General features: G+C 46.2%; 1 protein-coding gene across 3 annotated transcripts in view; it reads left to right on the plus strand.

Annotated features, from left to right (window-relative positions):
* The window catches only part of FOXO3 (forkhead box O3), a 95,966-nt gene extending 87,553 nt beyond the window's left edge, over positions 1–8,413 (plus strand). For 2 of the 3 annotated variants that reach the window (XM_075498500.1, XM_075498501.1), the window contains one exon: positions 4,241–4,379. Coding sequence is in view for 1 of the 3 variants with exons in the window: in XM_075498502.1 (XP_075354617.1) it covers positions 4,241–4,450 (210 nt within the window). In the remaining 2 variants the exon portion in view is untranslated. Of the gene's footprint in view, positions 1–4,240 lie in introns of all 3 variants that reach the window. The other variant, XM_075498502.1, reaches the window with a different exon arrangement.
* The last annotated feature ends 4,224 nt before the right edge of the window (positions 8,414–12,637 follow it).

Raw genomic sequence — 12,637 nt, forward strand, 5'->3', positions numbered from 1 at the left:
CAAGGGACAGAGGCACTAGATCGAACGGACATCTGTCACTAAAGGGTGCAGGTTTCCTTCAAAATCTTTGCATCCCCAGTCTCTGGACAGTAAAAGTAGTTACTGGGATTTCCTGTCCCTGGAGAGTCATTACGGAGTGGTGCCCAGGGAAAACACTTGTTTTACAGACCTCTAAGCGGTGATATTTTTCAAGATGTGATCCACTCAAGCCTTCCAGCCAAATCAGAAGGTCCTTGGTAGGCCACCATACAGAGGAGCTGTGTGTTGATAGCGCGGTTTCTCATACCACAATTATGTAAAGGAGCACGTAACTTTTCTTTTAACAGAAAACCGTATGTGCTGATTGTTATGTTAGCTTACTGATAAACCTAACGACCCGTGCGTGTTATCTGTGCCTCGCTCTGGGGAGCATCGATGTGTCACCTTTCTATTCTGAAGAAATTTCCAGTGCTGCGTAATTGGCACCACTGGGAATCAAAGGGAGAACGCAACAGGCGGCAGATGGGCCTTCAGAGCTGCTCTGGTGGTGCACGAGCTGGCGTGGGCCTTGGGAGACGGCCGTCCGGTTAAGTGGTAGAATGATGTGAGACAGAGGTGAGGAAATGTTGTTGCTGGAGGGAAATCACAACCAACAGCTCAGCCACGGAGTAAAGCAAGAGTAGCATTTGTAATGGTCAGTAGCAAGGTAGAGGATGGGAGAGCAGAGAAAAGGACAGAAGGGGGCATCTCATCTCCCACATAATTGCTTGCAAGCTGAAGAATTAGAAAATACAGAAATACTTGCTTTTTGTTTTACACTCTTCCACCAAATAGGATAAGCAGATTTAGCATCTCGGGTTCAAAATGTCTGTGGGACGTGACAAAGCAGGAGTTCGTCCTCACCCCTCACTTAATGCTTTTTCTGTTCCTGTTTTAAAGTCATTATTTTCACCAACCACATATACGCATGTGGGTTTTGCATAAACTATAGCTTGTTATAGTACTATGGATTCTTCTAATGTCCAGCAGATGTATCTTGTTCCAGCCTTCTGTACCCAGGGGGTCAAAACAGCCAGAGTGGAATTGCCTCTACTTTCAGTGCGTGCATGCATGTGTGTGTGGCGGAGCCCAGGTATCAACGCAGCTGTGAAGACGGCACTCCAAAAGAAACTTCGCTTTCTTCAGAAGAAAGTCGTAAGAAAAGAAAGTCTAGGAAACTTCGGGAGAGAGTCTAAAATTCCTCCTTCCTTTCCACTCCCTGATGATTGAAAATGGGCTTTAGGTTTGGCAGAGGAACTTTTCAAGGGAGAACTGAATTTTCCAGGCAGTAGCTTAAGAAGTACAGGCAGATGATGTTTTCCATTAGTGCTCTTTTTGGAAGTTCCCCCCAGCGTAAGAAACAGGAAACCATGCCACACGTGAGAGGAGGCTCTATGCCTTTGCTGTGGCAAGTTAGCAAACGCTGCTCTAACCCACTAGCCCTGCTAGGCTTCACCCTTCTTGTATCCCTCCTTGACTTCTGTTCTGTATATTTTTTTTCTTCACTCCCTGTGTTCATACTTCTGCTGCTCTTATCCCCCAAGAGAGGACCCAATAGTAAAGGCCAGGAAAGAGGATAAAGTGGGGACTGGAGTACTTTACCTGGAGAGCTGCCTGTTGCCCTGAGAGGACAGCATCGTCCTGGCTCACCAGAGGAGAAACCCCATCTGTCTCTGCAAATTCAGGGTGACACTCGAGAGGACAAGCTTCTCCCACAGCTGTTGGGAATGGGAGAAAACCTCGTGGTGGCTCAGGATGCAGCTGTAGATACTTGTGGGCAGGGAGAGAGGAGCACTGGGGAGTTGTGGTTGAGGACCACTGATAAATGGGGATGTAACTGGAGTGCTTGCTTCTCTGCCTGATACAGTTTTCATTGCTATGAAGCAGCGGGCCGCTAACTCAGGGTTAACAGAGGCTTTTTGTGGCAAGACAGAAAGCGAGAGTGTGTGGGCCTATTACAGCCTTTAATGGGGTAATTTGAAGGCAGGCAGGTTAAGACTTTGATCTACTTCTTTTCATTTTTTAATCCATTTGCAAAGTCCATGTAAACAGAGCTGTGAAAATGGAGCATGGTTTGGTTCTGCTGTGAGCAAATTTCACCTCAGCTGTGTGTCTGTCTCCTAAACGTTGGCACTGCCTGAAGGACGGGTGTCCTCAGGAAAGAATATCGGGCAGTGCCACTTCCACAAATGATGCTCATCATCATCCCTCCTCCAGTTTTTTCTCTTGTCACTTCGTTTCATAGTACAGTATTTTACATACATTTTTAATTTAAACGTTAAACACTACTCTGGTAATTCATCGGGAGTTTCTGTACTCGTTTACTTTTAATTAATAGCTCCATTCAAAGTCACACATGCTGAAGTTAAGCCCGTGCTCAGCATAACCGACGGCTGCATGAGAGCGAGACGGCTTGCCGGGCTGCAGCACGCGGGACACGAGCCTTGCCTTCGGATGAGGTTGTGCTTTGGGAAGTCACCCCTTCCAGCCCCCTGGTGCTAAGGCTTTAAGGAGAAGCAGAGAAAAGGGCATGCACTCGTTTGAGCTGCATACAAGCCACTAGCCCGGTTTTACTGGGGGCTACCAGGCCTGTCTGGGTATCTTCTGCTGACCTTGTTACGGCCATCAGGACACACTTACCAAATGGAGTCATTGCCAGGCAGTCACATTAACGAATGGCTAGCGTTAATTTGCCCTTTGAAAATGAAGAAATCAATATGTTGATCCAGTTGGAAATCCCTTTATTCACAAAACAGTCTACCCCAAACCCCTCCACATAATTAAGGCTAAAGCCAAATTTTGTTTGGGTGAAACGCGCAATCTGTCTGCTCCCTAAGCTGTGCTGAATGAAGTTCTCCCCTAATGGCGCAGAGAGCAGCTGTCACACTGTTGCTCTAATAACCATGAGACAAAATGATTAAATTTCCATCAATCATTTAGCATTATCAGAATAGGTCATTTTAATAAAATGTTATCATAGGATGAGTGCCTGGCACCTTAGAAAGGAGAGGGGCAGTGATGGAGAGTCATCTCGTGACAGCCTTTGAGTGATCCCCCTTGCAGGAGATGCTGGTCAAGATTAATCAAGCAGTCCCCCCTAAATTCACCGTTTTTCGTGAGGGTGCCTGATACCAGGATCTTTTGAGAGTAAAGACATTCCTGTAATCAATTCAAATGGCTTTTTGGTTTCGGCAAGTGTCCCCTTGTTCTTGCACTGTATAAAAAAATCACCAGTCATCCATCTCGGGGAAAATCCTCAACAGGTTGTAAGTGGTGGTTTCAGAAGCCATTTCAGAGCCAGAAGTTACATTGCCCAGCAGTGCAGATGGCTACCAAGTGGGCTTTCTGAAGATGTGAAAGGATTTCATGGGAATGTTTAAATGTACATACTTTCCAAAACCCTACTTGGTGCCTGCCTATATCTTTAGGACACTGAGTACCTTTAAAAACCTGGCCCTTGGCCCCCTTGGTTGAAATGTTCATCTGTTTTCAGTGTTTTACCTACTTACCGTGTCCCTTCGTAGTCATCTCCATGCTGCATCCAAGGGGTCTTTCCAGTGTCTTTCCCTCTGCAGAGAAGTTTCACGGCTACAGAATAAGCTGGACCCTAACTCTGTTTTTAAAGCCGGGTGGACCCTGTCTGGTGACAGTGTGTCATATGAGCAGGAAAATGGAGAACTCCAAAGTCCAAACTGAAATTCATGGCTCCTTGCTGCTTTTCTTGAGCAGCCTCCTTCGGCTGTCCTTCAAGGGTGGTGGTCGATGTCAAACGCTGACGGAAGATTTGTCCAGCCTTTTGGTGATGCTGAGAAAGGGTGGTCATGAAAAATGGAGGAAAGCTGGAGGATCTTTCCGTGCTTCACCTGGAAATACGCTTAACAAATAGACGATACGCTGGGTTTCTGTAAATCAGACTTGGCCATTGTTTTTCTTTGGAGAGAGAGTTTTTTCTTTCCTGCTTGGGAGCCGCTAAGCCAGCAAAGAAGCACACTCAGGCCTTGGCAAGGGAGAAGCATTTTCAGGCAGGGTCACGGTGGAACTTATTCCTTGCTATAAGTTTGAAGCTCCTGGGGTGCAAACAAATTAAAATTGCTTGTCAGTGTAAGCTGTTGTTGGGTTTGGAGGTTTGCTTGGTTGCCTTTTTCGTTGGGTTTGTTTTTTTTTTTTTTTTCCACATGCAGCAGTCTCACTGTCTTTTCTTCTTTTTCTTCTTCCTCTCCAGGCCCTCAAACTGACACGAGATGTAGAGAGAGAACCCTTTGCCAAATCTGCTGTCAGCAAGTGGACAGTGATACCGTTTACAGCTTACGACCTTTGTGAACCCTACATTATTTTCCTAACGAAGCAGACTGTTAATAGGCCCCTTACCGGAGTGAAGATCCTCCTTTTTTTTTCTTTTTCTCTTTTTTTTGGGGAATTGAACTCATTCTGAAGTATGCAAAATCTTCCTTTTCTGGGATGGCCAAGCACCTGCTGTGGAGACAATGTTCAGCACCATCCTGTTGAGAACACACTGTGTAGCCTTTACAGTAGTTACTTGTCAATGAGTATGTGGTGTTTCAATATATTAATGGTTTATGGGATGTTTTAAGTTGGCTTTTCTTTTTGGAGGTTTTCCCTGTCTGCCCACCCTCCCCCCCACAACCTCCAGTTTGATTTCCTTAGATTTTTGACCATTTTTGCTTTCTCTCCCTGGGGAATCTCAAGTACTGCTCACGTGCAAGGAAACGATCATAACCCAACACTGCTCAGACGTCAGGGTTTTCTGAATATACAGCGTTCGTTATACCGATCAACCAGCTGAATTCCAGAGAGAGGCGATGCGTGTGGTCTGTTTGTTTGTTGGGTTGGTTTGTTTGTTTCTTTCTTATTCTTTCCTTAAATTTAATGGTACACCCCTGTTTTCCATAAGTGTCAAACCAGGGTTGATTGCAAAACAAGGGAAGCCGGCAAGTTTGCCTCTTGGGCTCGTGAGGACGGACTGACAGCAGGTGCCGTTGCCCACACGTGCACCGAGGCAGGAGCCCGTTTGCTGCCCGCCGGAGCGGGCTCCCCTCCTGCCTTACGTTAGCAGAGCTGCCCCTGCTGCCGCAGCGAGCTGGTCAGGAGTTATAAGCTGAGCTGCCAGACAAGTTGAACATAGCCACCTGTAAAGATGTGTTTGAAAAAGTGACAATTCAGGTAAGTACGCCACTTCGCAGAAAAGCTAAGCGTAGAGGCTGGGCATCGGCAGGTGACTTGCAGTGGCAACACCAGGAGTTGAGGCACAGGTCATTGCAGGGTGTGTTACTGCATCAGTGATCCTTTATTTTTTTGTTTTGGACATATCCTTGATTATTTTTTCCTTCTCGTTATGTATAATCTGTTGTAGCAGAAGAAGCAGGAGAGGGAATGGCAAGGTGACCGTATCGTACAAATGGCTTTTCATATGAGCATAGATTGTAACAGGATAAATGACACTGAAAGACAAGGCAGTTTTATATATTTTGCTTCTAAGATTTTCTTTTGTAAAATGAATAATAATTAATAATAATAATAATGAATAAAAGGTATGGTGCTGTATAGATCCTCTCTATAATCTGGAAAGTTTGATTACTTTTTATTAGTATCTTGGGGGGGGAGGGATACAAAAAAGAGGGGAAGACACCAATGGTACATAGGAACTCGGTATGAAGAGGTTCTGAATAGGACAGTGTATACATAATTCTCCAAAGCGATATATGAAGTTTTTTTCTTTGCATAAAAGCATTATGCATATAAATATATAAATATATTTTATTATGTACAGAAATGGATCATTATGCATGGATGTTAGGAGAACAAACTAGCCTTTTAACCCAAAGTCTCAGTGCATGAGTTCCCACCGACCCGTGTCCCATGCAATGTGGAGTGACTCCCTCTCGCCACTGCCACCACACATGCACAGTCATCCACACACACGTACACACACACACGCATTCGTGGGCCCTTCCTCGCTCCTTACTTTCCAGGTCCCTGAGGTGATATTGGTGAAACAACAGCTCCTAGTGTGATGGAAGTTTTGTTTTTGTATTGTAGCCCCCACGCTGTTCTCTCGTAAAGATGCACTTCTTGGTTTCTCCCTGCAGTTATGAGTGTGTAGACTCTGTGCAGTTGTGGTTATCGTAGCCCTGTAGCATATCAACTCTTCCCAGCAGCCAAGGGTTTATCATTCGCCTTTTAAAAAAACTTCTCTTTTCTTTTTACACCAAGGTGGTCTATTTGTCAGCGTGGGGATTAGTTTATTGCATTTATTGGAGTTAGCTGATGCTCATCGCCCATTTCCGTCAGCAGCCAGCTACCCAGGACGCTCGTGTGGCACAGTGGTCACCTGGGCTAGTGGTCGCTTTGCTTATCAGAGTCCAGTTGCAGGCACCTTTTACCAAAATTGATCAAGAGCTTTATCACCAACCTCCTCTGAGTGTGTAGCATTAGCTCTCAGCTTCCCAGTACACCCCGAAATGCGAGTGTATGCTGAAGGACTTCCCTCCGGTGCTCCTTTCCCCGAGGCTCCTGTGCAGCTGCTGCCCTGCGGCTGGGCTTGTCCCCCTGCCCCGTGGTTTCGGCTGCCAGCAGAGCTCACTCGGCAGCTCCTCGTGCTGGGAGCAGCATTTGGTCCCTGCACGGGTGAGCCTCCGGTCAGTCCCGGGGTGCCTGCCCAAAGACCACCGACCACGTCGCTGACAGCATCAGTAAGACCTGACTTGATGGTATGGCCAAGGTGACCAAAATCCATCATTTTATTTTTTTTCTTTGTACGGATGCACTTCTTGTCAAAGGCAAGGGAAGGCCCGTTAGCTTAAACCAAATGGGGACAACTTCTGCTCTGCTACGGCAGCCTAGCCCCCTTGAGCTCAATGGAGCTAGCTCCCACTGGCAGAAATGAGAGAAAACTATGGTCCGCTCTGTTCCGAAAATGGAGAAAAAACACTTGATTTAGAGACAGCCCGTCAATGGCAGAGAAGTTTTTTTAAAAAAAAAAATAAAAGCATTAGCAGCTGAAAGGCTTAACCTGCCTCCCAGCAATGTCAAGGAAAGCATTTCCATTGGCGTGGCTGGGACGCCTGGGGTCCCTGCTTTGGAGAACATCCCAGCACTCACTGAAGAGGGGTGGACTTGGCCAACCTCTTCGGTTTGGTTTGGTTTCTGTTGCTCATTTTTGGGGCCAAGATTTTCAAACGGAAGTGCCTGGTGTCAGGCGCCGAATGTCGGGGACTCCAGCATGGTCACAGGGGGCCAGCTGCTCTGCCCTTGTCGCTTCTCGAGGGAAGGAGAGGTGCCAGGTCCCCCCAGGGCAGGAAAGGTCACAACCCTCTACGCCTGCTGAGATGCCCAGCAAACACCCTCCTCTCCAGAGGTGCTAAATAAATCTCGCTGAGTTCAAAAAGCCTCTTATTTAGGTGTCAAAATACAGACTTGAATGGCTAATTTGGGGAACCTACCGTTTGAAAATTTGGCCTTTGAGTCTTTGAACATTTTTATGCCTAGAAGTTTTCCTTCTGAAACCGTGTAAAACAGATAAAGGTCCAGAACAATTACATAGGTATCGTTTAAACACTTTGTCTAAGCAAAAGGTCTAAAAGGGTGACATTTATGCAGTTCCCAGTCACAGGTTTGGGGCTTGATTTAATGATTTTGTAAAAAAATTTTCTCTTGAGAATAATCGGATAGTTGACCACTGCTTAACTCCAGAAATTTTTGTGCCACCGCCTCAAAAAGTTACCTTTTAGGTCATGTATTTCTCTAAAATGATGTCATTGCTTGGCAATCGGTGTCCTGTGAGTGTTTCCAGTACACGATATACCTTAGGAATTGCCAACAGATGCGAAGGGGGACCAGATACATTTCGTTACTATGGGTTGGAAAAAATGGATTGTACATTTGGCTTCACATGTTTAACTTTTTTTTAAAAAAAGTTGCATGATTGGAAAAAATATGTATACAGTATCTGTAAAACTGTTTTATCTGTTTTTGTTTCAAGCCATGTAAATTGGAAGAATATTAAATCCACAGCCTTATCGCGCATGGCCGTCTTTACATACTGAAGAGCTGAACAGTTTATACTTTTCATTTGGGCTATCTTGTACTTTCATTTGAAAGCAGACACTCTCATGTTGCAGTCTTACTGAGGATTTTATATTAAAAAAAAAGAAAAAAGATGCTGCTGTGGAGGAATATACTACCTTACTACACAGAGGTTGGAAGGAAGTTTGTTTTGGAGCAAAACCTGCCCCTTTCCAAACTAAGTAGAGACGCAGTGCTTACTCCACTTGGTGTTAGTAGATATTGCCTTGTGTATTCCATTTTAAATTGTAATCTAGTTTGTAAAAGAGATGGTGACGCATGTAAATAAAGCATAATGGATCTCTACATTGCACATTTGCCTTCGCTCTGTTTCATTATCTCGTGGATGGACATCTAAACGCAGGTCCTGGAAAAGGGGTGACTTCTGAGCAGCGGTGAAACCGGCTGGGGGGGGGTTTGGGGCTGGGGAGGGGGCCTGATGCTGCATCTGCTGGAGTCTGTGAATGCGTATTTATGTGGGCCTCTGCACTTCAACCCTTCAGCCAAGCCAGCCTAGTTTCGGTGGTCAAATAACCCCCAATGGGATCATTTACTGCTGCTAAAAATCACAAAGTTCACTTGATTTTGAAGGGGGGGGGTGGGGTGGGGGTGTTTTTCCCTGGAATGGCAAGAGCACCCTCCAGCTGCAGCCCAGCTCCTGGAAGACAACCAGCCCAACTGCAAATGGGTCAGGAGAAGAGTTACACCCCCCCGTGGGCTTGGCTGGGTTTCAAACTGTCTTTGAAAAATGCCTGGAGTACTTGAAACTACCCATTTGGGATTTGGGATAAGAAAACCAGCAGCCTGACTCAGCAGAAAGTTATACCGAGGGCTCTGGCCAAGGCACAGGAGAGCGTGCTGAGAAACATGAGACATGTCAACAAAAAACTCTTCTCCCACCCTGACGGGAAGCCACAGATGTCTTGGTTTTTTGGAGTCATTTTTCAAGAGCAAATGCTATTTTCAAGAAAGAGGAGCCTTAACGTGCAGCGGGGAGGGGTTTCCCATGACTCCGGGGGGATGACCGCCGTGTCGTCCGTGCAAAGCCCACGGGAGCGTTGTGCTGAAGTACTGCAGTATAAAGAGCAGCTTGGGGATATCCCTTGTTTAACAGAGCAAGAGCTATTCAGGCTTTGCCCTAACTAGAGATAGCCTGAAATATTACAATATTGTCCTGCAGCAATTACAGCTGCTCCTCGGAAATGGAGCTGTTTTGCTGAGTTCTCCGAAGGCTCCTCCAACAGCGATCTGGCCGTGAAGGACCCGTGTCCTCCTCCTGGTTGGCATCGCCCCACTGGTATTTAGGACAACAATGAGAGCGTTTGGCCCGGTGAGGTGCCGGGTGGAAGGACCTCAGATTTGACCTGAATTTAGGCAGGGGCAGCAGCAGCGATGATGAGCTGATCAAATCCTGTGCGAGTTTTGTGCTGAACCTACTTGGTTGGGTTGTGCAATGCCTTAGCTGTGACCTTCAGTTCACCCACCCTTGGAATAGATCATTCTTATCTTTCAGAGTACTTTCAAAATAAGTCCAAACATTTTAAACTTCTCCAAGTTGTCCCAGAAGACAAAAGGCTTTTCGAGCTGCTGCCGAGACTGGTGAGGCAACCGAGAGCTATTTTGGGAGCTCCCCGCCACATACGCTGAGTTGCGAGTTCGACCAGACCAGGGAAAACAGTGTTTTACAGCTCTTGTTTGGCTACGGCTGCCAAGGAAGTTAGTGGTGCTTTCACGAAGCTTGAGATAAGCAAATCTGGGAGGCTACCTCTTTTTCTGGTGGAGTCATTGTGACTGGTATCTCCCTGTTCAAAAGGAGGACTTCTTGGGTGAAGTGGAGCCCAAGCCAGATGGAGTAGATACAGCTCTCGCTGGCGCACAGATTCATCCCGCTGCCAGCAACTTCTGCAGTGTCTCATCGCTTCTCTGTTTGCCTGACCCAGCCCACAGAGCTTTTTTCCCACTGGCTCTGCCTGTGGAATTTTTTAAAATGAAAATACTTTTATCATGTAAACACAAAACACAGAAAATTCCATTAGAACAAAAAAAAAAGATTTTTTTTTTTAACTGCTGTTTAAATCTTTAGAAAACTTTGGAATTGTCTGACAAAATTCAGAAACCCTGGTTTGGATTTTTTATTTTTGCGCTTGGATTTTCTTTTCATACTAATGACACCAGTAGTTTTGCATGTGCCACAACATTTACTTATTAGAACAAAGCGTCTCCTGCTTTTATTGTTGGATGCTTTGATGACATACCAAGGAACCGATTTAATCTAGAAAACGAGATAAAATATCTCGATTCAGTAGGAACAATTGTCCTAAATGAGGGTAACTGTTGTAACATTCTTTTAATGTTAATTATGCCATGCAGGTTTAAAGATATCTATATCCTGTGAATGACATAGTGAAATGGGGGGGAAACAGTAAAAATATACGACATCTCATAAAAATCTTTCCAACTTCCAAGACAAATACGACCCTGATCAGGATGCCCCCCCCCCCCCCCTCAATTTTCATTCTTTTTTAGGTGATACCTTAAAACTTTGGTTTTGCTGAAATTCAAAGCATAAGGCAGTTCCCAAGTGCTGCCTTTCCCTGGGGATTAGCGTTGCGGCAGTGCTGACCGGCTGTGCACACTTCGCACACCCTGATGGGCATTGAGGCTGCTGCCAGCACCCGGGGCGTGTGATACCGCACGGATGTCAGGCTTTGGCTCTGTTTCATGCCCTGGGGGCCACTGTAAGCTCTGTAAGACCCCGCAGCTCGTGCAGCGAGCTGCCAAGGCAGGAGGATGGAGAGGACATCAGTGGGAGCGAAGCACGGCAGATGCCAGCACCCTGCTCTGGTATTCATGTGTGGCACGAGACCCCTCTGAAGCTTCATCTGCTGCATGGACAATGGATCCTTCTTCTATTTGTAACCACCTTGGAAAAGGATGGCATCGGTTAGGAAGTGCTAACTGAGAAATACGTGTGTACTCTACCTCTGACCTCCAAAGCAAAAGATGGAGGAAAACTGCATTGACATGGCCACCTTGGAGGTCCTCCCTGGGGAGCAGCAGAGGATGCTGCTGCTGACACCTTCCCCTCCAGGAGGGCGAGGTCCAGCCTTTCCACGCCTCTGCTGTCAATGACGGGCCTGGTGTCTGGGCAGTTGCTCACGTCGGATTAGTTTTTTCAGTAGAAAATTCATACTTCACCAGCACTTTATTTTAAATCTCTGTAGGCTTCTCTTACTTAAGGTTATCCAGGCTTGTACACCATTAACTAGTTCATGGATGAATGTCCTGGAGAAAAGTCAGTGCTTAGAAAGTAATTCATAAAAGACATAAAATAAAAAAACCCAACTTAGTCCTTTTACTCATTAAATGAAACCCATTGTCATTCACACTTCTCTTGAGAGTCGTACTTGCAATATCGAACTGCATTCTCAACCTCAGTGTGCATCTGTTAAGCAAAATTTATGGCAAGGCTGTCTCATTTACACAGAGGTTTTTGCTATGCACTGTCACTCAGCCTAGCAGACTCCTATGGAAAAGCCACAATTTAAGTCAAAACTCTACTGTGCCTGAGCGGTTATAAAATTGTAGTGGCTTTCAGAGCTAGGAGATATCAAAGTCTCTCTCTGGGGAAGGCATCTACCTTCAGGTGTCTGCTCTGAAGCTTCTGCCTCTAGGACTACAGCTAGAAGGAGAAGGTAGCGCAGGGGAAGGCCAGGTGTGGATGTAGAGGGGGTCTTCACTTTGCAGTCCAGTTGTGTTTGCTCTGCAGTCCGGGTAAGGTGGGCTACCTGGTTTTCACCAAAGGGTCACTGCAAACTAGCTTACCACGGAGTAAGAGCACATGTGTGGGAAGTTACCCTGGAGTAGCTTATAGAGGTAAATACAAAGCCTCACTTCCCTTTCTCTGTCTCCTCCGTAGCTAGCTCTTCAGGGTAGGCCCATTTCACTGTTTTCCACTAGAGGACATCAAAGTGACAAGTCGTCTGCAGAAAGTGCCCTGAATTGCTGGGTCTTGGGGGATTTGGCTGAGACTCTGTTGCTATATTTCCAGCCTCTTAAAGCTCCTGCCTGAATATGTTTGCTTTTCCACAGTCTCTTCACCTTACCTCGCCAAAGCTTTGTTCCCTTCTTGAGGAAGGGCCTCGGGGACGATGACATGATGTTGCTGTTAGCGGGAGCCTCTCACGATTTGGTTTTCCCACACAAATGCACGTGTGAGGAGCGGGGGGTTACCCCGCTCCCACCTTACCTACCTCATGGACCATGCCTCCGAGTGGGCTTCTCTGTGCGTGCAGAGAAAATGTCAAGAGATGTGAGCATACAGGAATGGCAAATAAGGCGGCACGTGAAAAAGGCCTAATAAAATGCTACCCTTTAAATGATACGTTGCCTTGGGGCACCTGAACCGCTCTTTCATGCCCTTCCATCATTCTTTGGCCCACGTCTGAAGTCACCAGTGTTTCCCATTGCTGTCAGCAATGGTCTTCCTAACTTTTGATCCCCGTGAGACTTTCTCTGAAAAGAAGTATTTTTTTCT

Source organism: Mycteria americana, chromosome 3 (assembly GCF_035582795.1).
Source record: "Mycteria americana isolate JAX WOST 10 ecotype Jacksonville Zoo and Gardens chromosome 3, USCA_MyAme_1.0, whole genome shotgun sequence".
NCBI classification, from domain to species: Eukaryota; Metazoa; Chordata; class Aves; order Ciconiiformes; family Ciconiidae; genus Mycteria; species Mycteria americana.